At 46.1% G+C, this 27,330-nt stretch overlaps 1 protein-coding gene across 1 annotated transcript in view; it reads left to right on the top strand.

Annotated features, from left to right (window-relative positions):
- Positions 1-27,330, top strand: part of CA6 (carbonic anhydrase 6) — a 277,304-nt gene that overhangs the window by 110,063 nt on the left and 139,911 nt on the right. Inside the window, exon 4 of the mRNA XM_069610032.1 lies at positions 20,776-20,871. Within this exon, the coding sequence (XP_069466133.1) occupies positions 20,776-20,871 (96 nt within the window). The remainder of the gene's footprint in view (positions 1-20,775; positions 20,872-27,330) is intronic.

Raw genomic sequence — 27,330 nt, 5'->3', positions numbered from 1 at the left:
TTCTCACAGCCGATATGTTTTGCGGAGATGAGGGAGGCAGCGGACCTCTGTGATCGTTGTTTCCAACCCCGGATATGCCGCCCAGGCTCCCTCCACAGTTGCATACTCTCTGACTCTTGCATCAGTTAGTGGTGACCGTCTTGGATCCCTCGTTACCTCTGCACCGAGCAGCTGTTGTTGGAGGTTTCTTGGGATCTAGTCCTTCTTCTCGCTCACCAATGTTCACACACTCGGTACACCGTTTCAGCACCCTCTACTTGCCATTTCAGGAGGATTATTGTAGGATCTCCGCAGCTTAAAGCGCGAACTCCAGAGCTTCAGTACTCTATCTCCAATACTGCAAACTGATATAGAGTAGGCCATGAAAAGAACAATGATAGACAAACTGTCCAGCTCCTCCTTCAATTTGGATGCCAACATTGATGCCAACATTTAGGCCAGCAGTTCACGTGGCCCCCTCTGAACCTCCACTCCTTTCACGTCGGTCCAGCAAGGATCTTCTGCGTTCTCTCCGGCTATCTTTTCTAGATCTGGCTCGAGACCAATCTGATATCAGAGCATCATGCTCCAACCCCATGTGGTGGCGCAGTTCAGCTGCCGGAATTTGAAGGACATCGATGGCTGCCTGTAGCAACGTGAACTGATGCTGTACCCCATTGCATTTAACATAATTCAGAACGGATAGCCCCACCTATATTGGATTCCTTTGTTCACCAGCCATTGTGTCTGCAGTTTCATCTGCTGGTGCTTTTGAATGCTGCCTTGCACTAAGTCCTGAAAGACAGTTGAGTGCTGCCTCTAAAGAGGATCCCACGCTGCAACTTCGTCTTCTGGAAGAGCAGTTCTTTAACTTTGAAAAAATGCACACATGTGAGCACGTCAGGGAGCAAGTTCGGGCACTGCGTGAAGTTCGAATAGAACCTATGCATGCGGTCCAATATAAGATCTGACTCCATCGTGTCTCCCAGGATCTCAGTGAGAAAGTCCTGAACGTAGGCTTCCAGATCACGATCCAGCACATCGCAGGGAATACCTTGTATTCTATCATTGTTCCGGCGAGAGTGCTTCTCACTGTCCTCCATCTTCTCTTCCACAGAAGAGTGGTGCACCTGCAGTGCTGAGACTCGCTGTTCCAGTATATCACAATTATTGGCATAGTCGCAAAAGTTGTTCTCGAGATCCCCACGCCTGTGTTCCTCCTGTTGCACATTGTGAGACAGCTCAGTGAAGGACCTATTCAATTCCTGCAGGGTATGCACAATCTCTTTCTGGATGACCCGAAGCAGGTGCCCAATACCTGCCTTTGCTGCTGGCTGGGAGTCAATGGTTATTTATTTATTTGATTTATTTTGACATTTATAGCAGCGCACAAAGCCCACATGCATCTAGGCACTAGTTACAGTACGTGCAGAGTAAAGCAAAAACAAAGTGCAAGAGCATGTTGAAATGGGCAGATTAATGGTAGATTGCGTGAACCTACTCTGGAGAGCCCCACAATAGATATGCGTACACAGACTGACAAAGCCTCACCTCATGGTGCGGGGGATCAATAAAGGAGTGTAAACAGGCAAAGAGAGGGCAAGTCTGTAAGGTGATATGGAGCATGGTAGGGAGAAAGTGTAGATAATGGAGTAGCACGGCTGCTCAATGCCAATGAAGGTCCACAGCTGGGATCAATCCCTTCGGTGAGCCAACGCCACTCTATGAGGAACTGTACCTCATGGGAGAGCACAAGCTGCTGCAGTAGGTTGCGGGATGTCTGGGGGCTTTACACACAGCCCTCCGAGGGTCGGCAAAGTAAAAGCTGCAGGATTGGGTCGGCCACATCTGCTTATCGGAGGGTTGGGAGGCGGCCGCCATCTTCAGATCCACGTGAAGCGATGCCTTGGGGAGTCTGCAGGGCCTCACTCGTTTACTCCCTCAATCCGAAAGGACTTGCGATGAAACTGCACAGGAGCCGGCAGCGGGTAATAGCATATCTATGCCGGCAGTCATAGAAGTGAAATTACGCTTAAAGTTCCAAAGCAGTTGCGTGCTTGTCAGCAGGGCAGCGGAGCGCAAGGGTCTTATAACTCCATTAGCCCCCTGCCAGTCTGAGAAGCAGGTTTTGAGGCTGTGGATGTTCTTGATGGTGTTGATCTTGAGGTATAGCTGTGCATCGTTGTCGGATATTGGTAACAGCCAAATAAATTAACATATTGGATAATTAGCTGCATGCATTTCCAATGAAACTCATCTGCTAAGCCTCTTATTCTGTGTGAAGACCCGAGGCGAGCATTGATAATATCCAGCAGCTTTCAAATCTTAAGCAAAACGTTTTTATAAACAAACTTCCAAACACTTTTCCAACAAAATGTTTCTTCTTTAAAACTAAACTAGAAACTCTTCAGGGAAAATCTCTCTTTCCCATGAGTCTTTTCCTGTCCCAGTAGTTTCTTGTGCAAGTTCTAACCAATGAGGACTTCCCCCAGTCTTCCCCATGTCATATCCTGCCTTGGTCCCTTGCTCTTCTTTTTGATAAACCAAGTCCAATGTCAAATCAATAATCCACATGACTGAAACAAGCAGCCGGGAAACAGCCCATCAAACTTCTCGGCTGCGCATCAGCAAACCGACAAACCTTGCCACTACTGCAGATACCATAATCTTGCCGCACTCCCAGTTTATGCAGACGCACAGTGTCTTCTGGTCATCCCCTGCAATAGAGAGCGTACCATAAGGGTGGGAAAATACGCCGGGAAATGCAAGGTGCCTGCAACATATCTTACTGACTGCGCTCTCCCCACCCCCTTTGCGTATTTAACTGGGCGTTATAATGCTAGCCTCCGTGTGTTTAATAAAATCAAGGCTCCCTGTGCTAAATGCTTGGGTAATTTTCATTCTTTGTCAAGACCGTAGGCTAACATTATGCTTGATCAAAGCTCCTTAATACTGCTTCGGTAATGATCATTGTTTTATTATGGAATGATGATAAGCTAGTGGAATCCAAAGATAAATGCAATATTGTCTTGATTTTATTTTATTAGTTCAATATGGAAAAAAATCACAAAGTAGACATCAATGAGACTATAGTAGTAAGCAAAGAATACAGGCTCACTTTACCCCACCACTCTGCAATTTTAATCAAATCTTCTTGGTGGACCTACAAAAACTTGCGACGCTAGATGTGATAGAGAGAAGCGACCACTGAATTCAGTGTCTCACCCTTACTTCTCTCGCTTCTTTCCCCTCCAAAAAAAGATCAGGACATGCTAGAGTAAAATCCGATATCTCTCTGACTTAAACAAATTCCTACCCAAGGAGAGATTCAAGATGGTCGCCCCTGCTCAAATTGTAACAGCCCCAATGGAATGGGATTAGGTTTGTGCCTTGGACATCCATATGTCTATGCGCCGATTTGGGAGCCACACAGAAAGTACCTCCGCTTTTCGCTTATCATTTCCACCATTATTGCTATCCTATGAGCTCTGTTCCACCCCAAGTGTTTACTAAAGTAATAGAGGCCATGATGTCACATTAACGTCTCCAACGCATACTTGTTTACCGCTATTTAAATGATTGGTTAATTTGAGCCGCAATGCCTTTACTGCTCAAGGATTCAGTCGATTAGGCACTCCAACTGGTCCTGCACTTGGCCTCACATTAAAAGGAGAGAAATCGACTTTCACTCCTACTCAGATCAGAAAATGCAGTGTGTGGATTAACCTGGGTGTGCGCAGTGGGTGGATTAATCTCTGTCTGTACAGTGGGGAGACTGTTTCCTTGAGTAGAAAGGATTCAACACCGGAAATCTATCTTCTTTAGTTTCTAAACAGTAGTACTATGTTAGCACTGACGTTTCAAAATCTCCTTGGGCTGAGGGATTCTTGTATTCTAGTGGTTCCTCATGCAAGACTACACATTAGACATGCTCAACTTCAAATGTCTTGTCATTAGACTCTGGTCACTCAATCACAGTCTGAGCTGATTCCAGTTACCACAAAGTTGCATGCAGCTTCACTATCTTCACTTTGGTGGATAGACAAATGAAATCTCACCATCGGAGTGCCCTTTTCCATTCCTCCCCCTTTGAGGATTCTGTCCACGGGCTCCTCGCCGGCGGGCTTGGGAGCTGTGATGAATTTGTGGGAGGTACATGATATTCGGAATGCAGAGGAATCTTGCCTTGCCATCTATCTGGAGTGAAGTGCAATCAAACTTGCAATTAAAGTTTTCTTACCCATCCTTCATAAACAATGGGTTCTGATTCTCACAGACAACAAAACCACAATATTTCACCATGAAAAGCATGGAGGAACAAAATCTCATGCTATCTGTCTTCTGACTATGGAGATTTGTGTAAACTCTGCGCGGGGAGGGGGAGAAAAAAGCTGCACATGCATCTAAAAAGGAAAACAAATATTAGAGTAAAGGAACCTCCCACGTGATCGCACAAGGGATCCTTTACTCTTAAAAAAGGGGAAAAAACATGCCAGGTGCCAGCGCAGCACCGGGGACAATGGAAAAACCCTGTAAGGTTTTAGAACCAGTTCGCTCTGCACCCATCACTGCCACTGGGCCTTCATGCTGGCACTCCCACTTACAAGCAGGAGAGTACCTGTAAGCATTGCTGCCCTCCAGGTGGCCAAAATACTGCTGCTGAACAGCGCTCCCAACACAGGGGAGGGCCCAATGTTTTTCAGCCCTCCGGGGCTAGGTATAAGTAAGGGGGCTACCCCTTAACAGGTGGCCCACCAAGAATCTCTGGGCTACACCTGACAGACGTGGCCCAGGAGGAGTTGAGTTGTGTGGGGCTCCCCCACGCCGCCTCTGATTGCTGGGCTGCATCTTGCATATGCAGCTCAGCCGATGTAACGACTAGGGGGAGCCCTCACACATTGCTGCTGTTGGTACCTACTGCTGTCTGTTTGTCACAAGCAGCATCACAAGAAAGAACCATCACAAGACAGAAGAACATCGCAAAGAAGCAACGGCAAAGACCTTGAGACTGCCCTGGCCAGGTTGTCTTGAAAGTAAGGTGGTTTTATATATAGGTTTTTGTACGGTGCACTGTATGGATGTTGTATATATTTTTTAGATACTTTTTTATATTTTTACTATTTGAAAGGACTCTTTTGCCTTTTTGTTTAGATACTCAGTTTAGGATTAGTTTAATGTGTATATAGTGTCTTGTGATTTCCCTTTTTGTAAAAATAAATCTCAAAATCTTGCTGGTGTACCAGAAGTGGAATGTATAAGTGAGCGTATAATTGTGCACCTTCATTCCTTTATCTGCCTTTCCTTTTGTGTGCCAGTTACTTTAACCTTGTGCCTTTTTCCTTCAGGGCATTTGAGGCTCCTGCCCTAACCGTCTGACTTTTCCTACCTTTACCACATTCACAGCAGGGCTCACTGGGGTGATCTCGAACCCCAGGAAGTGGGATTCACCCCTCACCGGCCACGTCAAATACCTGTGTAAAGCCCCTGGCCTAGCAGGAAGCAGTATGCTGGGTTGCTATGGGCCTACGGAAGTCGACCCTGAGATATTGCCCCTTACCATCCATGGGGGAGACCTTATAGTGTCATATCCTCTCTGGGTATTGACCACATGCACAGGGTTTCAGGCTAGTGCACCAGTCACATCACCTATGCTTAGCCCAAATCCTGCCTTGCCCAGTGCTGCGCACAGTTATTCTGTAGGGCCATTGTAGGTGCCATCATGGCTGCTTCCATAAGCACCCCTATTTTACCAAGGTCTAGAGCGTGCGCCAGTGCTACAACAGAAGATAGAGGTGCCAAACTGATGGCTTCCTCCATGGTGGATGCCTTCAAGGACGTGTTACACGAGGCCATCGTGACACCATCTGAGCATGGCCCCAATGTCCGTCTGAGACGCTTCTGTGAGAAGAAACCAACCCTGAGGGTTGAAGAGAATACCAACTTTGGGCGGACCAGACTAATCAGATGATACATGACTGGACAGCTACAGACTAGGAGAAGGGGTGTGGTGTCATTGAGAGTCTGTGCAGTCCTGCGTTGAGTCATCGAGGAACTCTGGAAGGGGCTTGGGATGGTTGGCTTGAGAGGGAAAAGCGCAAGAGAGCTTTGATGTCTTGTTGGTAACTTCTATGTGGAAAAAACAGTCACTGTGTGCTAGTATGATCTGAGTTGATTGTCATTTTTGTGATGTTTTATAGGTGGTTGTATGTGGATGTTTTATGTGCGTCATGGGTGTTGTGGAGAGATGGTAGAGAGCCAGATGTTTTGTGGCAAAGGTCTGCATCATGTTACTTCTGTGTTGTGTGGTGAGTATGAAGAGAGTTTTTTGCTGGATAGTCGGGGATTGTCTGGATTGTTGTTTGTGTTTGTTCCTTTCAAGTTCGGGATTGGATATTTCTTTGGTGGTCTAGTTTCGTAGATTCTCTTGCATTGTGTCTCTCTCCGGGGCTCTTTCTTAAGCTTGGTGTGTTAAAGAGCCATATTTTTAACAGTTTATTGAAATGTAGGTGATGTTCTGTTCGTATTTCCTTAGGGACCGAATTTTTGTTATGCATATTGTTTCGGCTCAAGGCGAATGTCGTTGCTGGACCATAGTGTTCGTGTTGGTTTGCAGATTGAGATCTTTTCTCTTTTCCCATATGAATTCTGTTTCTTGACTGTGGATCGCTCTGGGTGTTATGAAGAGAGATTTGCAGGAGATTCGTTTTTTGACTGGTAACCAATACAGAGTTCTTAGCGCTTTGCTGATGTGTTCTCTTTTATTGAATCTGAGGCGTGGTCTTGGTGCTGCGTTCTGTATTCGTTGTAGCTTCCTCATGAGGTATTCTGACATTCCAAGTAAGATGCTGTTGACGTAGTCTATTCTGGACATGACGAGGTAGATGACTGTGAGTGTTCTGTTTGTAAAGGGAAGTATCTTCTTGATTGTAATTAGGTGGAAGAAGCATTTCTTAAATACTGCGTTGACTTGTGGCTCTAGTGTTAGTTCGTTTTCCATTTAGGATTCCAAGATTGTTAACCACTTTGGATGGTTCTGGTGCAGTGGTCTTCAAACTTTTTGACCCCGAGCACCCCCTAAGAAAAATGTATCCAGCCCAAGCCCCCCCTATACACATGGATTGCGCTTTGGAGTAGAATGGTGCCCCTAACAAAGGAGTGAATGCCAAACACCACACTGTTTCAAAATCATTGCTTGCAATGATTCAAATCAGATTAGAGGACAAATATTTGTGAACAAAGCATTCAGATTATTTTGCTATTATACAGAGGACTCGACTAAAAATAGTGTTGGATATTTATTTCACACAAATGAAAACAGCCAATATTGCTGTCCTGCAGTAACATTTGCTATGCAAGTGCTGTAACAATCTGTTTCTCAAGTACAACAACGTACTGTCAATGCTGTCACTTGCAAGTTGGACAGTGGCATACTGGAGAACTAGTGTGAAGGGTGGGCCTGCCTTTCACCAGCCAGCCGATCAATATTGGGTTCTATTTTTGCAATAGCCAACCTCAGGTTTTCTTCCACCTCCAGCTTTGACCGACGTTTGTCTTTAGGGCTGCAAGTGCAGAGAACCCAATCTCGCACAGGTATGAGGTGCTGAAAGGTAACAGTACATTGACTACACATTTCGATAAAGTTGGAAACTCTGCAGACCCATGTTGCCAAAATCCACCCAAAGACAATTTTCTGAATTGGTTCTCTAGTAGGCGGTCACTTTGGAGCTCCATTAGTTCCTCCTGGAGTTGTATTGGGAGATGGGCTCCTACATCTGATAGGAAAGACTGAACCACCCAGTCATTCCTGTTGCAATTGTCCTCGCAAAAGTACTTTTCGAGACTGGTTCTAAGAGCATTTAAATGGTTTCCAATTAGTTCAGAAACACATGAAAGATCATACTCCGTCTCTTCAAGAGCATCCTCTAATAATGGGAACGCATCGGCAATGCCAATATTAACCCTCCACCTCCAAAGCTCCAGCTCTTGAAGCTCCAACCTCTTGAATGCCGATATTTTTGCATTCATGGCAAATGATGTGGTTTCTGTGCCTTGCAGGGACAGGTTTAGAAAATGTAGCTTTTCGAAGATGTTGCCAAGTTAAGCCAACAGTACAAGCCAGCATGGATCACACAGAGGCTCTGCTTTTGTCTGGTCTAAATCCAGGAGAAAGTGTCTCACTTCGTTTCTGAGTTCATAGATGCGATTTAAAACCTTTCCCCTGGATAGCCACCTGACCTCTGTGTCTGTGTGAAACAGCAAGGCATCATGGTCAGCTCTGTGTCTGTGTGAAACAGCAAGGCATCATGGTCAGCTCCCATTTCAGCACATAAGGTGGGAAACAGACGGGCTCTTGTGGGGTGCATCTTAATAAAATGTACAATCTTTACAACAGAAGTCAAAACCTGTGTGAGTTCATGCCCCATATTGCACACAGCCAAAGCTTCCCGGTGTATCATGCAGTGTGTCCACACAATATGTGGAGCTACTGCCAACACTTGTGCTTTTAGCCCAGCTCTAGCACCACACATTGAAGGAGCACCATCTGTGCAAATACCAACACATGGCTCCCACTTTAGGCATTTGGAACTTAGGAAGTTGTTTAAAAGTTCAGGTGCAGTTGCTCTGCCCTTAATTGGCTTACAAAACAAGAAGTCCTCCAACATCTCCTTTCCATGGCAGTACCTCACATAGGCAATCAAGTGAGCTTCTTTTGATATGTCAGTGGCCTCATCCAACTGTATGGCGAACTGGCTGTCTTTCAAGCGTGATATCAATTCTGTACTGATATCAAAGGACAGGTCAGCAATACAGCGGCAAATTGTTGTGTTTGACATAGGGATACCTTTGCATTTCTCTGCTGCACTTTCACCAAGCATAACCCGGTTGACAGTGAGAATGGTTGGGAGAATCACTTTCTCAGCATCTGTAAAAGGCTTCTTGTTTTTGCCAAGAAAGTTTGCAATGTGGTAAGATGCTTTCAAAGCATTTGCAGGTCCAGAGGCCACATTTTTAACAGTCTCTTTTTGCTTTATTATGCTTTTCAACTGCCGTACAAAGAAATCTCTGGTCTTTTTTGCTAAATCGGGATGTTTGGTTTCCAAATGCCACCTTAATTTTGTTAGCTCAGACTGTCATTTGCTAATGTAGCGCCAGAAATCACACACTGCGGCTTTACTTCCCCAGCAACTGTGATCCATGTGAACCCAAAGTCCAAATAAGAGTCATCATAGTTCTGTGTTTTTGCATTTCTTTTGTCTGTTCCCACCTCTCCTTCTGCTTTACGTTTCAGATCCCTACCATCTTTGGGCACTAGGAAACGATCCATCGAGAAAAGGAGCCTGAACCTGTCGAAACATTGCAAACGGTTTTCAAAAATTAAAAATGCACTTAAAAAAAAGTGTAAAAATGGCAAACACCGCAATGCAAAGTGTTAAACTGAGCCATGTGAAAAGGTTGGGGTTGGTGGGAAACACCCCATGCAAAAAAGGGTCAGAAATGTGGGGTGGGGAAAAAAGGAGAGATTTAAAAAAAGCAAACATTCCAAAAAAATGCTCTGAAAAGCTTGGGGTGGGGGAGGGAAGCCCCATGCACAAATGGGTCAGAAACACTGGTTGGATTAAAATACATTGGTACAAGTCTCAGAATCCTATTCAGATCATGCAGGCCTAGCTCTAATTTCTTTTTGAAGTGTGGTCCCGGACTAGGCTCCAGGCGCAACCTTGCACAGGGTTGATATAAACCATCAGCATATGTACTCATCCAATGGCATACAGGGAAAATAAATCCTTACCTGCGTGCCTGGGGCAAGTGCTTCACTTGGTTTTTCTTGCTGGAACAGAGGTGGTTTGGTTGATAGACTGAGCTTGGAGAAATGCTGCTGCAATGAAAACAGAACAGTTAGTCAAGGATACATGTAGCAATGCTGCTGCAATGAAAACAGAACAATTAGTCAAGGATACATGGGTCTACCTGGGACTTCAAATTAGGATTAGATGAGCAGGCGCTAAACCCAGCTCCTGGGTGAAAGGCCTCAGAGAAAGGCACAGGTCCAGAAATAGTTTTGAAATCCCTGATTCGAATCCATGACCCTCAAGGCACTGACACCCCTGTGCCCCAGACGCCCTTCCTACCTACTCTCAAACGGCACTGGCACCTACCAGGGAAATACGAAGATCGGATACCGGGCAGGAAAGACCCGTCAAAGTACGGGAAGCCGAAGGTCTTCTGCCGCAAGTTCTGCAGGTCTGGGGGTGGGGTGCGGAAGGCGTTAGAGCAGAGGTGGGGAGGCATCACTGTTAAAGACTAAATGGAGTAAGCCATGTTGGCATGCATATTGCATCGTGTATACATGCATGGGATGGCAGGTGCTACAGTTGACAGATTGAAGAGGAGCTATGCATTGGTGCCAACTTTTGACTTTCGTTACCGGCAGAAGCAGATTTTTTATTTTTGCTACAGGTCAAAAATACTCACACCGAGAAAAGTGGGGGTTGGATCCAACTCCAGGTGCAAACACATTTCACAGCCCATTTAACAGCAGCGATTGGGGAATAAAAGGTATCACATTTACAGGCAGGACTGAACAAAGATCATCACAGCAACAGTTGTCCTTCAGTAGCACTCTGTGTTAGAATTCCCCATTTCTCCCACACCATCCACTCCCCTCCCAATCCGGGCTGACTTGACAGTGAGGCTGACAGCACTTGCTAATTTTCCAACACGCATGCTAACACTTTTCACTATCTCTGGTGCAGCAGGAGAAGAGCCAGCACCTCTACCAGCCCACAGGCGTTTAGACATCTGTTGTATTCCTTGGTTTATGGTTGCAGAATTTACAAAATTGTGCACCTGCCCCCGTTGTTCATGGAGGACGATGCACGTGCCCCATCTGCCCCTGTGTGCTCAGCTTCTATGGAGCTAGAAATAGAGGTGTAATATACCAAAACCTATTAGTTGGGATTTTTAGATCAGGAAAACCAATCATATGAATCAGAATGCAGTCTGCAACTGATGTTATGAGGCTCCTCTTGAATAACTGCCAGTTTCAAAGCACTGCAATAAGAGTTGAGTGCTGATAGAAAGGTGGTAAGGAAGAGGGCGGTGAGAGGGGAAGTGAAAACAGTAGCAGATTTCTGTGTTGAAAGCATTAATGGTGGAGGAGCGGGTCAATAAAACTAGTTTTTGCTCCTCACCTGAGGGGCTGGCTCATAAGGCAAGCTAAGGGCCAATATCAGGTGTTATTGACCAAGCATACTTCCAATAATGGCACAGAGACCTTCAGAAAACGTTGACAGGAAGGTTTCCTAACAATATTTCACATTTGTTTGGTTATGTTTCGTACATGGCTTTTTTTACACCAAGTGAAAGTAATCTAGAACTTGATGTTAGGTAAACTAAAGAATGGTTTGCAAGAAGCAGTCCCCAGAGAGCTTTGCATTGCCAATGGCGCGCCACTCGCCTCCTCTCCTCCTTGCCTCCCAATGTGGGGGGCGCAGAGGGAGAGGGGAGCAGGGGGGACCGGTGCTGTATTCATAACGCGGCTCCCCCGTGGCAGATTGCTGGAGCGCAGCAATCTGCTGCGGGGGAACCGCGTTATGAATACAGCACCGGCAAAGCAGTTTCGGTCCCCCACTCGCCTTCTCTCCTCCATGCCTCCCAATGTGGGGGGTGCAGAGGGAGAGGGGTGCAGGAGGACCAGTGAAGTATTCATAACGCGGCTCCCCCGTGGCAGATTTCTGGAGCGCAGCAATCTGCTGTGGGGGAGCCGCGTTATGAATACAGCACCGGCAAAGCAGTTTCGGTCCCCCACTCGTCTCCTCTCCTCCATGCCTTCCAATGAGGGTGCCGCATAGGGAGAGGGGCACAGGGGGGACCCCAAAGGGGCTGGTAATCACTTACCTCACAGGCAGAATGGGCAGAACAGGTAGAACCAGCAGGGAACACAGGACACCACAACACAGCCTGGACGCGCGATCCAAATGCAGGGAAGCGCGCATCCATGCTGTGTGTATTTCCTGTTTCATGGCCACGCCCCCACTACATCGCACTGGCTGAGCATGTGCATGGGAGCCAGTGGCTCCCCATTGCACATGCTCAGTTCAGTGCAGCAGAAAAAAAGAAAAAAAAAGAAAACTTGTTTTTGCAATCAGGCATCGCGCGCCCCCCCTAGGCATGTGGACGCGCCCCACAGATTGACGACCTCTGGCAGAATCTGGTGGGTTTCTCAGCTTGGTGGGCCATGGAATGTGATGGTTGTCCAACAGGTCATTTGATGCGATCATGATTTTGGTTTTGTCTGGGTTGAGCTTAAGGTTGTTGGTGCTCATCCACTGGTTTAGTTCAGTGAGGCAGTTGGTGAGTGTTGGGTTTTGTTCTTCGCTGAGTTACTGGCGTTGATTGTATAGATTAATTGTGTTCCAACTGCGTAGTTGTAGCAAGTGAGGCCATGTTTTTTGATGAGATCAATCAGGGGGGTCATGTAGATGTTGAGGAGTAACGGTGACAGCGATGAGCCCTGTGGGACTTCACATGTTGTATTCCGGCGTGCTGACTTGAATGGCGCTATCCAAGTTGTTTCTGTTATTTTTGTCAAGAAGGATTTTAGCCAGAGGAGAGCTCTGTTTTGCTGATCCCCATATTTTCTAGTCTTTTTATGAGTGTGTCGTGGTTGACTGTGTCGAAGGCTGCTGCGAGATTGAGTAGTATTAGTGCTGAATTGGCATTAGAGTCTGTTTTGGTCTTTAGATTGTCTCATATAGACAGTGGTGCAGTTTCCGTTCCTCTCATGGGTCTGAACCCTACTTGTGCCTGGTTTAATAATCGATTGTTTTCTACATGTTCCAAGATTTGTTCGTGGATGTACCTTTTCTAGTAGTTTTGCCGGGTATGGGATATTTGAAATTGGTAGGTAGTAGGTCTTTTGTGTTTCCCGATGGATCTTTCAGGACTAGTTTGATTTAGGCCGATTTGAAGGCTTGTGGTGCGGCTCCTGTTGCTAATGAGTGGTTGAAGAGGTTAAAGTCATATTCTGCTGGTGTTGTCTGGGTGTTGATGATCTTGTAGATGTTTGGTGGGCAGCGGTCTGCTAAAGAGCCTGCTGTCTTGCATTTGCTCTTAAGGTTGTTGGATTTGTCTGGCGAGATCTGTGGTAGTTTGTTTAGTCTAGTGGTGGTTCCAGTGTTGGTTGGTTGAGGTGGTCGATGGTGCTTTTTGGCTTGCTTTCTATGATTTGCTGGATGTTAGTAATTTTGTTCTAGAAGTGGTCAGCCAGGTTGTCGCATAGTTTTTGCGTGGGGGTTGGTGCATTGTTGCACATTGATGGGTTTCTTAGCTTGTTTATGATGTTGAACATCTCTTTCTGGGAGCTGCTTGATTTTGTGATCCGTTTGTTGTAACATGTCTTTTTTGGCATGTGATTTTTTTGTGTTGGTCATAATTTTTCCTCCGTTCTTGTTATAGTTTTCTGTGGGTTTTTTTAATTGCTTTGCAATGGGGGAGTGAACCATCTTGCCATTGCTTTCTTTAGTGAGTGGGTCAATGTTAATTTCTGGTGCATTGTCATGTAGTGTTTTCACTATCCGTTTTTGGATTGTCTGTTCTTGCTTCTATGCTGGCTGAGTCTAGGATGGTGATTGATGGTTTTGTAGCTTCCAGTTTCATGTTTAGGTCCATGCTGTTAATGGCTCTGCAGTTTCTTTTCAGAATTGGAGAATTTTTAGGGGGAGTTGTCAGGTATCCTCGCTGGTGGTTGGGTCACAAAGGGTATAATGAGGTGTTTGCTAATGATGATTTGCATTGGAGATGCAGTTGTGGCCACATTTTTGTTGCAGAATATTGTATCTAGTGTGTGCCGTGCTGTGTGTGTTGCTCCATTCACCAGTTGTCTTAGATGTATTGTCACTATTTAATTTGTTTGCATTTTGGGTAAGTAGATGTTCTCTTCTTCGTAACAGATGTTGCAGTCTCCAAGTATGATCACGTGATCATGTTTAATGGCGATGTTGGTTATGGTGTCCATGAAGGTGTTTACGAAGGTCGGGTTGTAGTTCGGTGGCCTGTAGATGAGTAGAAACGTTAGGTTGGGTTGAGGATCTATGGTTAGGTGTATAATCAGTGATTCAGAGTTTGGGATGTTTAAGAGTGGTGCTTTTTTATTTTTAGCTGTTCCTTTTATGCTACGGTGAGTCCTCCTCTTTTTCCTTATATGTTGTTGAGATGTTGAGTATCGACGCCAGCACTGCACCAGGTGTGTCAACAGGAAGCCTGTTGCTCATCCTGCAGCCTATCTTCACCATCCGCAGAGTTCTGGGCCCATCAACCTCATCTGCCTCGACTTCAAGCTGGAGATGGACAGGCGAGGAGTACAGAATAACCTGGTGGTGACAGACCACTTCACTCGGTATGTGCAGGCGCTCCCCACCAAAGATCAGTATGCCACTTCTGCTGCGGGAAAAATACTTCATGCAATACCGTTGGCCATCCAGGATTAATTCCTACCAGGGGCCAGACTTGGAATCAATGCTCATCAAGCAGATGCTGGATCTGGTTGGCATCAAGAGGAACTATAGAATCCCATATCACTCTTGGAGGGGATGTCCAAGTGGAGAGGTTTAATTGAACCCTCTTGGCAATGCTGGACACCCTGAGGCCAGAGGAGAAGAACAAATGGAGTCAGCATGTGGCCACCCTGAACTATGCGTACAACCATACGATGAACGATGCCACTGGATTTACACTGTAATTCTTGATGTTTGTAAGGGATGCCCAGCTGCCTGTAGACCTGTGTTTTGGAGTGTCCGCAGATGGAACATACAGCGAGCACTACTCCAGCAATGCAAAACGGCTCAAGCATCAATGGAGAAATGTCATCATCTCGCCCAGGCCTCCACAGAGAAGGTAACGGAAAGGAACAAATGCTGCTATGACGTGATTGTCAGGTTTCACGCTCACCAACTTGACAATCGTGTGTTGATCCGCAGCCTGGGAAAGAGAGGATTCAACAAGCTTGTCGACAAGTGGGAGGCTCAGCCATTCATCATAGAGCATTAGCTGGGCAAGTTTCCCATCTACCGACTGTATGAGGAAGGACGGCCAAGGTATATAAGACCTTGCACCAGAGTCACCTGCTCCCAGTCGGGGATGAGGTTGAGCTGACACCGGAGGTTACTGAGGAAGAACTGGCCAAAGGGCCGGAAACAAGACAGCAGTGACTGTGCACTGAAATGCCAGATCCTTTGAATACTCAATCCCCAGAAGCTTCTCCAGCTACCGAAACTGTGAGTCCATCAGAAGGCCTACCGGAAGCCAGTGAAGACGCTGATGCAGAGGGCGATCAGTTTGGCATCTAACCGGACCAATGGTTAAAGCAGATACTAGTTTGGGTCCCAACACCAATAGAGCCAGATCCCACTCCAATGGAACCTGAACCCCATCATGAGAGTGTTCCATTAGAGTCCAATCCAGATCCTGTTCTTATTGCCCCTACTACGCTGGATGTGGTAGAGGAATCCTTACCTGTTCCTCCACTGGAAGATAGGGAATCTGACATAGCCTAGCGCGCAATGTCGGGTCAGGATGAAAACCTAGATGAGGATCTAGCTGCTCACGGTCATACCTCCAGTGGGAGCAGACCAATTATAAAATGAATGTATCATTCACCAGCCCGGGAAGTATCCAGCATTGCAAGAGTGGGTGGATTCAGGGTTATTGGGGGGTGAGCCACGAAAAAAGTCCAGCTGCTTTTCCCCCCAAATGCAGTGTGCATTATTCCATATATGTCTCATTGTGTCCCTCCACCCCAATCAACTTTTTGGGTAAAATTAGTGGCAGATGGCATTTAAACACAAACATATAAGAAAACAAATAAAACTGCAGGACCATTACAGATGCAGGAAACTTATCTGTTACAGCTCTGTCCAGGCTCTGTGGGGCAAAATAGATGCAAACCTCCTAATTTGCATATGGATCGCACCAACAGAAGCGACTTCACATAAAAGGACATTGCAAGGAGTATCTGTCTTTGATGCTTGGAGGCACCATGGGAAGTGACATTAGAATAAGTTGACATAAGTAAGCAAAGTGGCAAATAACTTTGTGGTGCAAAATGCCTAAATTGCATTATTATGATGTATGGAGCAACTCCATAGTCATTAGGCTTTTATTTTGTATGACAGCATGATATATTAAGTAAATGACTTACAGAGCTGCAGATAAAACACTCTGCGATTAAATGATTTGCCCAGGATCACACACTTTGGTTAAATGGTGAAACCAGGATGTTGACAATTTAAGCAACTGAACACATCTTCTCAAGTATGGTTGATATAGATATTAAGTACGATTTTGCATGGCATTTCATGTGCTCAAATAATACTTTATTTATAGCAGTGCCTTGGAAGCAAACCACATTAGATAATAAACTAGCCTTTCATAATAAACAAACTATACACTATATATAAATTGTCGTAGAAATATGTTGAGCAGTAGGAATATGGCTTTAGTTGGATTCTCCCCATCCTGCATGCAAAGTTACAATAGCATCATGCAGATTAATGTGGGCCTAACATATCTCTTAGTCATTATTTCATAAAGAATGCAGCATTATGCACCCTTCTCACTTCTGATCACCCTATTCACCTTCCTTAAGGGACAAAAGTCCTTGCTAATAGAACCCCCCCCTCCTATCAATGTCTAATGGCTTCCATTGTAATGCTCTGTTCCTGGGCAATGAGGGTGCTGCGCAGGAACACCGTGCTCAGCACCCTCATTGTCCTGCCAGTGGGACACCTTTCTCGTTCGGCACCCTCTCGATCGGGAGAGCTGTCCCACTTCCAAATGTCCCGGTCTGGCTCCAAAAGCTGCACGCCCCGCCCCCCCCTCCCCTCCCTGTTCGGTACACCACTGTTCTCCAGGGGTCCAGTGTGATGTTCCCATTTCCCGTTCCTCTCAATTTTCTGTTCCATGTGTGATCGCGTGAGGGTTCCTTTACTTTAAAACCCCAAAAAAACATTATAGGCACGAGCGGAGCACCAGACACAGTGGTTGAAACCCCCTAAGAGTTTGCAGGTGCTTCGCTCTGCACCACTTAACCATTGCAGCCCAAGCCTTCATACTGGCGCTCCCCTAACAAGCGAGGAGTGCCGTGATCACCTCCACCCTATAGGTGGATGACATGCCAACAGTGCCCCGGGCACACCTAATTACACTCTCCTGGTGGGGAGCGCCCAACTTTTTCAGCCCACCTGGGCTGAGTATAGTTAGAAGGGCCACGCCCCCCGTCGGGTGGCCCATCAGGACTCCAATGGCCAAACCTGGCCCTAGTGGAGTTGAATTGTGTGTGTGCACCCCCCTCCCCCACGCTGCATCTGATTGCTGGGCTCCACCTTGCATACACAGTCCAAGTAAAGACTTTGGAGCCCACACATTGATTCTGCTGTTGCCCACTGTCTGCCTGCGAAGACTCTCAAGAGAGCATGTCAAGACCCAAAGAACATCAAGAGAGAGCAGCAGCAAAGACCTTGAGACAGCCCTGGCCAGGTTGTCTCTGAAGTAAGGTGCTTATATGTAGTTTTTTGATACAGTGCACTGTATTGACTGTGTAAATATTTTGTAAGACTTTTTGTATATTTGTAATATTGGAAAGAACTCTTTAAGTTTTTGTTTTAAATGTTTAGACACGCAGCTGCTTAGGATTAGTTTAATTTGTATATAGTGTCTTGTGATTTTCCTTTTTGTAAAAAACTCAGAAAACCCTGCTGGTGTACCTGAAGTGAAAAGTATAAGTTGACATATAACAACTAAAGGAACCGTACACCGCCTTTCCTTTTGTGTGCTAGTTACTTTAACCTTGTGTCTTTTTCGTTAGTGATATTTGGGGATTTGGTGGGGGGACAAACCTTGTTTGGTGTGGGCGCTGGCAGGGTTGGAGAGCCAATGTTTGGTAGTCTTGTTGATTGTTAGAAATTAGTCATCGTTCAGTCTCAGGTTTTTTGCATAGTGTTTTATTGGTGTTCAGATATAGCATGACCATTATGGTAACTTGTACCAGAAATTGGTGAAACAGCAAGCCAGCACGCGTTTCGACCGTAGTCTTTATCAAGGGTGTGATGGGTGAGAGGTGTGGTGTGATATATGTGATGTGAGAAAAACGGTGCATTGGCATTGTGTGGGATTCACAACATGTTGAGGTTAACATCATCAATTTAATCCATCATGGTTTTCACGGATGATAGCAATATTCCCAATACAAATAAAACAGCAATACATGTGTATCAGCACACGTGGTAAGGAGTGAGTTTGTGGTGGTTAAGAAAGCATTCAAAGTTAGAATATACGTTGATGCCACATAGTACAGACATAGTTATCAGCGGTTAAGAGTTTGATGTTGCAGACATAGTACCATGGAAGGAAGAAGGGAGAAAGAAGAGATGGAGAAGAAATTAGAGGCAGTTAGCTGGGCAAGGAAGCTTGCTGCAGGAAGGAGTTAATTAGTAGAAATGGGGCAGTGCTTACCAAAGGAGATAACAGCACATGGTGGAGCTCGTCGGCAGGGGCCCTGGTTAGGGTGCCAGGTGGAGGTTTGATGACCTCATTTGTAAGGAAAAGGAGGCGCTATATTAAGGCAGGGTGAGTGCATGGGGTGTTGCGTGTGATGGACAAGTTAGGTTGAAAAAGGGGGGGGTTATGTTTGCGCGCAGAAGGTACTTGGGAGGGTCACAGCAGGGGAGGCAGTGGACTCCTGGTGGTGGTCTGTTCAAGATTATGAAGGGGGCATAGTGCTGCCAATGCTTACACCAGCTTGATGGCCTGTTGTTGTAGGGAGAGGCTGAAGCGTGGTGCTGGCCAATCCTGGCGGTAGCAGAGGTCACCTCCAGGACCCTGTGGGGTCCTGGAGGTGATCAAACACGTTTCAGTAGGAATCAGGGTGCCGCCAGGGACACCAAGGGTTTGTTATGGATGGTGCGGCAGGGAGGGATGTGGCCGGCGTGCAGATTGAAAACGGTGTGTGTTTTGGCCAGTGACCCCATCCCGCCTTGTTCCCGAATTATGTTGAAAAAGTGATTGTCCCAGTGTGGGGATGTGGCCGGAGCAAGTGGTGGACATTTTGTTAAGTAAGGATGGGGAGAGACGCGGGGAAGGGTGAGAGGCAGGGCGGCGTGGTAACGCCAGCCGATGCAGGTGTGTCTGCAGCCCGCTCAAGGGGTCCGTCGGTGGCATGGGCGGCCAGGGGTTGGTCGGTGACATGGGTGGCCAGGGGGTGCGTGGGGCGCGAATGCGAGTCTCGAGGAGCAGAGAATTAGTAAAGGGGGGGGGCAACGTTTGAGACCTGGGGTATGCAGTAGCCGGTGTAGAGGGACATACCTGTTGCCGGATTCGGGCCGTGCGTTCCAAATGGATCCAGTCGGGAAGTGAGGGGGAGGACCGTAATAAGCCCGGCACTTCCTGACCGGATGGCCGGAGCTCCTCTGATTGGTAGACGGTGGAGGGCTAGGGCTCAACCGATTGGTTGTGCTTGGGAGGCGTGAACAAGGGTACTGGTTGGTCAGGCTGGGAATGCAGCGAGGCTAGTGGGCGGTCAGCCGTGAGGAGGCAACCCACCGGGTTAGAAGTGCCGAGGGGCACAGATGGATAAAGTGAAGGCTGCACAAGGGGGCTGTCTGCGGGGATGTAAGGGGAAGGGATGGCGGGTTGGCTCGGTGGCAGCCGGCAAGTGCTGACAAGGCTGTAGGCATGTTAAGAGCCAAGATGGGACCGAATTAGTTGGTTCAGTGGGAGAGATTAGACATTTCTGGGTCGAAATTGCGGGTGAATGATTGTTGAAAAGTCAACATATTGGTTGACCCAATAGTCGGTGGGCGTGCTCAGTGGTTTGGTGGGTGGAATCAAGGAGCATAAATAGTAGGGAGGGAGAGGGGAATAATAATGAAGGCAGTTGCAAGGGAAAGTCCTGAATGGTCACACTGGGAGGGGTGAGGGTCGGAAAAGGGGCTGGGGAAGCTGGGTTAAATGGTGAAACCAGAAAAGAATAAGTTGACATATAACAACTAAAGGAACCGTACACCGCCTTTCCTTTTGTGTGCTAGTTACTTTAACCTTGTGTCTTTTTCGTTAGTGGTATTTGGGGATCCTTCCCTAACCTTCTGACTTTTCCTACCTTCAACACATTCACAGCGGGGCTTAACGGGATGATCTCGAACACAGGGAAGCAGGGTTTGGAGACAGGTAAGAGGCGGGTGAGGTTAAGGCATAAGGTGTATAGTGTGTATCTGCCTACACCTGTCTCCCAATAAGGTGCTTAATACGATCACTCTGCTACAGTTGCATTTGCTAGGATGCCAGGTAGCGTAAGAATGTCAGCATTTGGCCTGACTCAAATCTTCCTATGGATAAGCCTATTCTAGTATTTACAAACCCTGCTCATCTCGTAAAAGGGCTGTTTGGGATTCAGTAATTTGATCTTTAGTCTACCGATTTGTCATTTTGAGACTAAGTTGGTCTCATCCTCTAGTAGAGTGGTCTGGCACTTGCTAAATTGGTCTAATCTGACAGAAGAGGACATTAAGACTCAGAGAGTTGTTCCCACCCCCAAGAGAATGCCATGGAACTAAGCTGGCTGTATCACTACTGAGGGCAGCAGAATTCCTGAGAGGGTCGTCTTAGCACTCCTTAACTTTCATCAACAAATGGTTATTTTGTAATCTATTAATTATATCACCTGCTGGACGTTCAAGGGCTGACTGAACAGGTTTAATTTTTAGGATTGCTCTGGTAATGGCTAACACGGTCTCTTCTCTACAGCTCCATATCGTCCACTACAACGAAGATCTGTATGACAATATCCTTGAGGCTAAAGATAAGGAGCATGGTCTTGCAGTGCTGGCATTCCTGTACGTGGTAAGTTGGAGTGCGCGGCAGAACATAGCAATGGCCCTCACGGCCCCCAATGCTGTGCTGCATGCCCAAACCTGTTAATTGATTCCATCTTTACTGATTCATCAGCCTCTTTCACCTTATTTATAGCTGTCGTTCTTTGCTCACTGTGCCTGTCACATGCCATTCACCTGTCTGTCAAACCTTGCTCAGTATTCTTGCTATAAACTCTCTCACGTCTCTCATTCATTCAACATCTTTTCACCCTCTCTCTCACAAGGCACCTTCGGGACATCCACTGATTACACCTAGTTCTTTCGGCTCAAAGTAGCAGTCGCCTGTTAAGTGAATCCACAAAAAAGACTTGTTTCACATATATGAACACCTTTGGGGAAAAGGGAAAATCCATTATATATAAGATGGTACACAATATGTTTTTATGTAAACGTATATGTATAAAAAAAATGAACTGGGGAGTTTGGTATTTTGACTACATATGCAAAGTATTTAATAGATAGATTTCTGCTCTTTTTTTTATATTAATTGGTTTTTGGAAGTATTGGCCTTTGTTTTCTATACATACATATATATAAAAATACATTTATATATGTGTACCAAAAAATAACAAAAAAAACACAGCACCTAGAGGAGACACTTAGACTCAATTTTTCTTTCTGTTCCTCTGCCACCATTCACAATCGCACTATTCTCTATTCAGACATACCATTTGTTCAGGAGCAACCCAACTTCTAATGTACACAAAATATATATTTTATTGATGTATAGCACAATTAAAAAAACAATAATGTATATTCCGCACTTAGTTATTTGAACCGAATAAAAAACAATACTTAAATTCTTTTTCACAGAAGCTTTGTGATGGGGTTAGTAGAATGCGCCAAATTTATATTTTCAATGAAGCATTCTTTCATGGCAAAATTTAACTAACAAAAACAAAGCAAAGCATTGGTCTGGATTCAGTACCACTTCACTCCTGGGTGGCGACCGGGGTGAACACCGCCCTCATAGTAATCTTCGAGTTGGCTACACCTAGCTGGTACACATGAAATGCCAAATGAAATGAATGGCTTCATGTTTTAACGTCTCAGACCACATTCGCTTGGATATGAAATGCATTCAAAAAACAGGATGTCGACACTGGTGTGTTTCAGCCTTTTGTTCTGGGGTCAGTTCTCTTTGTAGAGCACCCCTATGATTCTCTTTTCAGGCCTTCATCGGGACACAAAGAAATGTTTGCCCCAACTTCATTTTACACAAAACGATGCCTGTTGGACCAGTCGGGAAGACATTTTTTTTTTCATTCGCAGCTCTTGGGACCCTTCAATGTTGTCCCCTTTCTTGCATGTAATGCAGGTTTCAGACTTGACTGTATTTCAATGCGACATCTAGCCGGACACTCAAATGCATGTATCTTTCAAATTGTTTTTCCAGTGTATTTAATTCCTCCAGTTCAAAGCTGTCAATTCTAGCGCCAGGTTCTAATCTCTGCACCTGGGTCCACACATACAGTTGATCATTTTGTGCCTTCCTTTGCCACCTCACTGGACACTGGCACCTCTGCACTGCTGTAGCAGATGCCACTGTCTATTGCCCATGTAACCCATGCTATTGGTTGCAGAGGGGTACGGCTCATTTCTCCCAGGTGGAAATCGCATCGAAAAGCTGAATCAAGCAAGACTTGGAGGCGTATTGAGAGTGCGTTTTTTGTTTTTATTTATAGTATTTAACAAAACCAAAGGCCAACACTCCCAAAACCCAAAGTGCCTGCCTTGCTGTGAGAGTTCAGGACCGGGGGGGGGCATCAAGGTAAGAATCGCCTGTTCCACCCCACCCTCTGCGGTGTGCTTGGCAGGGACTTGTCACAAACCCTAAGCTGACAGCAAACCAATACATTGGGAGACACAGAGGCAACAACTGTAAGGAAACTGCCCCCACAGAAAAAGGAACCCGAGATTCAACTCACCACCCATCCCCCCGCAAGGTTTGCATTCATGCACCTGAACAAGCCTGTTTGCAAATGTTAGGACTTGCAAACTTGAAAACTCTGCATAGCATGCAATTCATTGCTCATGCAGGACCAATATGCTGCCTGACCCTGATATCACAGAGCTCTGTAGAACCATGCAAATAGGTGGAGGGTCCAGACTGGACCATTCAAATACACCAAACACTGTGCATCTACAACTTATCATATACATCTGAGAGGAGGAACAGAAGAGGGGAGCCCTGTCAGCCAAACTCCAACTCTCTGGTACACAAACCGTACTATTACACCTCCTCTACAGACCCTCAGGCCCCATCACCACATTTGAGGAAGAGATATCTGACCCCTTGAACACCAACACCAAAACAGGATCTCAAATGATCCTTCTTGGCGACCTCAACCTCGGCGACCCAAACGATGCCAATGCGCTCTCCCTGGAAAGCACCATCTCCCAACTAGGGTTGAAGCTCAGAATCACAGACCCTACCCACAACAAAGGCAGGACCCTGGACTGGCTAGCGGATCATAACTGCTCTACGACCATCACAAAAAACGAGCAAACTGCATGGTCTGACCACCACGCCATCTCCTTCTCCAGCCAAGGGAAATCACAACCAAACACTCCAACCCCCATCATCCCTCAAACCCTCACCACAAACAACCCCAACATTACCCTACAAAACTTCCGCCCACTGATAGGCAACATCCTTACCCCTACAAACTACGTTAACCTAGATGCGGAGAAACTTGCTGACCTATATAACAAAATGTTAGAATCAGCAGTAGACACTATCGCTCCACTCAAACTCACCAAAGCCAAACCGGCAGCCCACATGAACAAATGGTTCACACCAGAGCTAACACTCCTCCGAAACTCCAAACGAGCCGCAGAAGCCACCTGGAGAAAAACGCCCAACCTTTCCAACAAAACACAACTCTCGATAGCAGCCACCACCTACAAAACTGCCATCCTCAAGTCCAAAAAATAGACATATGACAACAGAATTGAGAGCGCCAAATCCAAAACAAAAGAGCTTTTCAATATCCCCAGGGAACTCGAATCCCCCCCACACTGGCAGAAACCTGCGTAAAAGATGCAGTCTGGTGTGAGAGGATTCAAAAAGCCCTAGCAGACAAAATCACCATGTTACAATCCAAAATCGAACCGAAAAAGTTTAGCCTATCCAAAAAAACAAACCATCCACCGTTCACCACTCCCAAAACACCCACCTGCCCCCCCTTCTCCTTCTCACCAGTATCCACTAAAGAAGTAGAAAGCATCATTAAGGGCCTCAAACCCTCCAGATTCCAAGGGGACTCATGCCCAGCTCCCATCATCCATGAAGGCGCCAACATTCTGGCCCCCTTCATAACAGCCCTTATCAATGCATCCTTCAAATCAAGCTCAGTGCCTAGCAGCCTCAAGGAGGCCTGGGTCATGCCACTACTAAAAAAACTTAATCTAGACCCCACTATCCCAACCAACTAAAGACCAATCACCACTGTTCCCTACATCCTAAAGATCCTAGACAGAGTGGCCTACCTGCAAATACAGAAGCACCTGGAGGACAACAACCTCCTGAGTCTCAGACAATCCGGTTTCAAGCCAAGGCACGGAACAGAGTCAGCCCTACTGGACCTAAAAATCCAGATGGACCAGGCAAAGGACAAGGGTAATCTAGCCATTCTCTTACTTCTAGATCTATCAGCAGCCTTCGACCTCGTCGACCATCAGATCCTCACGGAACATCTGATGACCTCAGCGGCCTTCTCTAACCAGGTGACTGCCTGGATCCAGTCCTTCCTAGCCAACCGAACCACTCGGGTCTTCTCCCCGGGGGCCTCAGCACTCCCTGTCCCCATCACCTGTGGCATCCCTCAAGGCTTGTGCGTCTCGCCGACCCTATACAATATATTCACTAAGCTATTGTTTGACCACCTAGATAACCTGGGTGTCACATACACAAACTATGCTGACGATACCCAGGTTCTCATCACCCTATCAGGGTGCTACAATGAGGACTCCACCAGAATCAACAATCTATATTTGGAGATCCAAGCCTGGATGGCAGAGCATGGTCTATGCCTCAACGACGAGAAAACTGAGCTCCTTCTTGTCGGCTCCCAACCACGGCTAAACAAACTAGACCCCCGTTACGCGTCCATGAACATAGACAGTAACCTAATCACAGTAGCCAAAGAAATTAAAACCCTTGGGGTTTATCTAGACTCTACTCTCTCGCTCAAAAGACAGGTAAATGCCACAGCCTCTTCCACAGCTTACACAAATAAGCTTATCAACGCCTGCAAACCTTTCCTATCTCCCTCCAGTTGCATTACTCTAGCCAGAGCGCTAGTGCTCTCAAAAATTGACTACTGCAATACACTCTCTCGGCATGTCAGAATGCAACCTGAACAAACTACAGGTGCTTCAAAATAATGCCCTCAGAGCCGCCCTCAGTATCCAATGACACACCCACATCTCCAGCATCAGGCAAGATGCTCACTGGCTCCCTGTACGAGACAGAATCACTCTCAGATCCCTCGTCATTGTCCATAAATGCCCCTCCAATGATGCACCCAAATACCTGGCAGACAAGTTCCACAGTCACACATCAACTAGACCAACCAGAACGCCATACTCACATTGCCTTCCGTTCCTAAATTCTCCCTAAAAAAAGCAGGTGGCGCAAGCTTCCCGGTCCTAGCTGCCAAACTATGGAACACTATGCCACTAAACCTTAGAACAGAACACTCCTTTTGGACTTTTAGAGACAAAACTAAAACATGGCTTTCCAACAAAAACTCTGCTTAATGTACTCCGCATGTCCTTGTCGACCATCTTGTAACCTGGTCTACCACACGTATTGTTGTTATTTCACAGTCTGTATTGTATATTTTTGCCATGTTGTAACTGTATCTAAGTCTCCGGCGCCCGGTTACCCCAGGGTTCGGCGCGCGGTACAAATAAAGAAACTAAACTAAACTAAGGGGAGGCACCAAACCCCTAGAAGGAGGGACAGCTTTGGCTGACTAGTGGTGGGGGCAGTGGCAAAGAGAATGAACATACTGGAGGTGAGGGGGCGGGGGTTGCTTTGGAGATGGATGGAGGAGGGGAGAGGTAGTGACTGGGGAGATTGTTATTTGCAAATGAAACCCTTTCAAACTGCCACCTTGGTCTGTTTCAGCACTAAAAAGCTTGTGGAAATCCTTCTGCCTACAAGTATTTTCTAACTATTGCCCTTTTAAACCTTTTTTGAGGGCTAACCTTGTCAACCTCACTCATGCCCTCATATGTCCACTAGTATTGCAGTGCTCCATGCAGCGTCAAACGGTTCTCAAATTCCAGGCTGTATACAGTCCTTCCCATGCCTTTCAGAAGTAGTACTGGTAGTAGTAGTGGTTTGATGTGTCTTCTGCAGTCAGATGTGGTCTTACTCAGTGTAGGAATGTAATGTATGTAATTTATTTGAATTAGAAGGTGCTTTTGCTACAATATTAAGACAGTACAAATAATTGCAGTATCAAACAATAACTTTCAACCAAAAGCAGGGGAGTTAAGACATCGTAGAGAGATGTATTTTAAAGGTACTGTGAAAGAGAGTGTAGGAAGGGATAGCTCGAACGTGTAGCAGTAGGGCATTCAGAACCTGGGAGCAAGTAGATCAAAAGAACGGAAATCGGACTGAGCACAAGGGGGCTTAGGGAGGGATAGGAGAAACTGGGATTGAGAGCGTAGACGATGGGAGGAGATATACATAGAAACCAAGGAACATTGATAACCCGGTGCTAGCCCATGGACACATTTAACAGCAATACAGAAGAAGCAGAATTGAAGACAATCTTTGAAGGATAACCAATGAAGAGAAAGAAGAGCAGAAGAGATAGAAGAATGAGGGGAGGTAGAACAAAGAGTACAAACAACAGAATTAAAAATAGAGCGCAGGAGGGCCAGGTGGGAAGCAGGGAGACCAAGAAGAAGACAGCAGCAATAGTCAAGGCGGGAGAAAACAAGGGTAGTGATCAACAGTTTAGTAGCATGGAAAGTGAGGAAAGAACAAGCTTTTCTACTATGAAAGAGTTGAAAACTGCAAGATCGTGCATTGTGGGAGATGCGTAGAGTGAAGGAATGAGAGGAATCATACAGAATGCCTAGATAACGGCCAGAAGAAGAAAACTGATGAAAAACAGGTGGCAAACTGATAGGAGGAGAGGGGGGATCAGTAGAGGCTGGGAAAAACAGAATTTTTGTTTTAGAAGCATTAAGATGGGGAAAACGAGGGTGCATCCATGTTTGGATGGCAACTAAACAGAAATTACAGGATCTAAAGAGTCAGAAAATGAGGAAAAGGAAATGAAAGGTTGTGAGTAATCTACATAGAAGTGTGCCGACAGCCCAAAAGAAGAGCCAATAGCAGAGAGGGGAGCAGTATATAAAGAAAAAAGGAGAAGACCTAAAACTGAGCACTGAGATACTC

The sequence above is a fragment of the Ambystoma mexicanum genome, chromosome 8 (assembly GCF_040938575.1).
Source record: "Ambystoma mexicanum isolate Mex_15411 chromosome 8, UKY_AmexF1_1, whole genome shotgun sequence".
Taxonomy (NCBI): domain Eukaryota; kingdom Metazoa; phylum Chordata; class Amphibia; order Caudata; family Ambystomatidae; genus Ambystoma; species Ambystoma mexicanum.
Note: the sequence above shows the minus strand (reverse complement) of the source record. Positions and strands in the feature narration are given on the sequence as shown.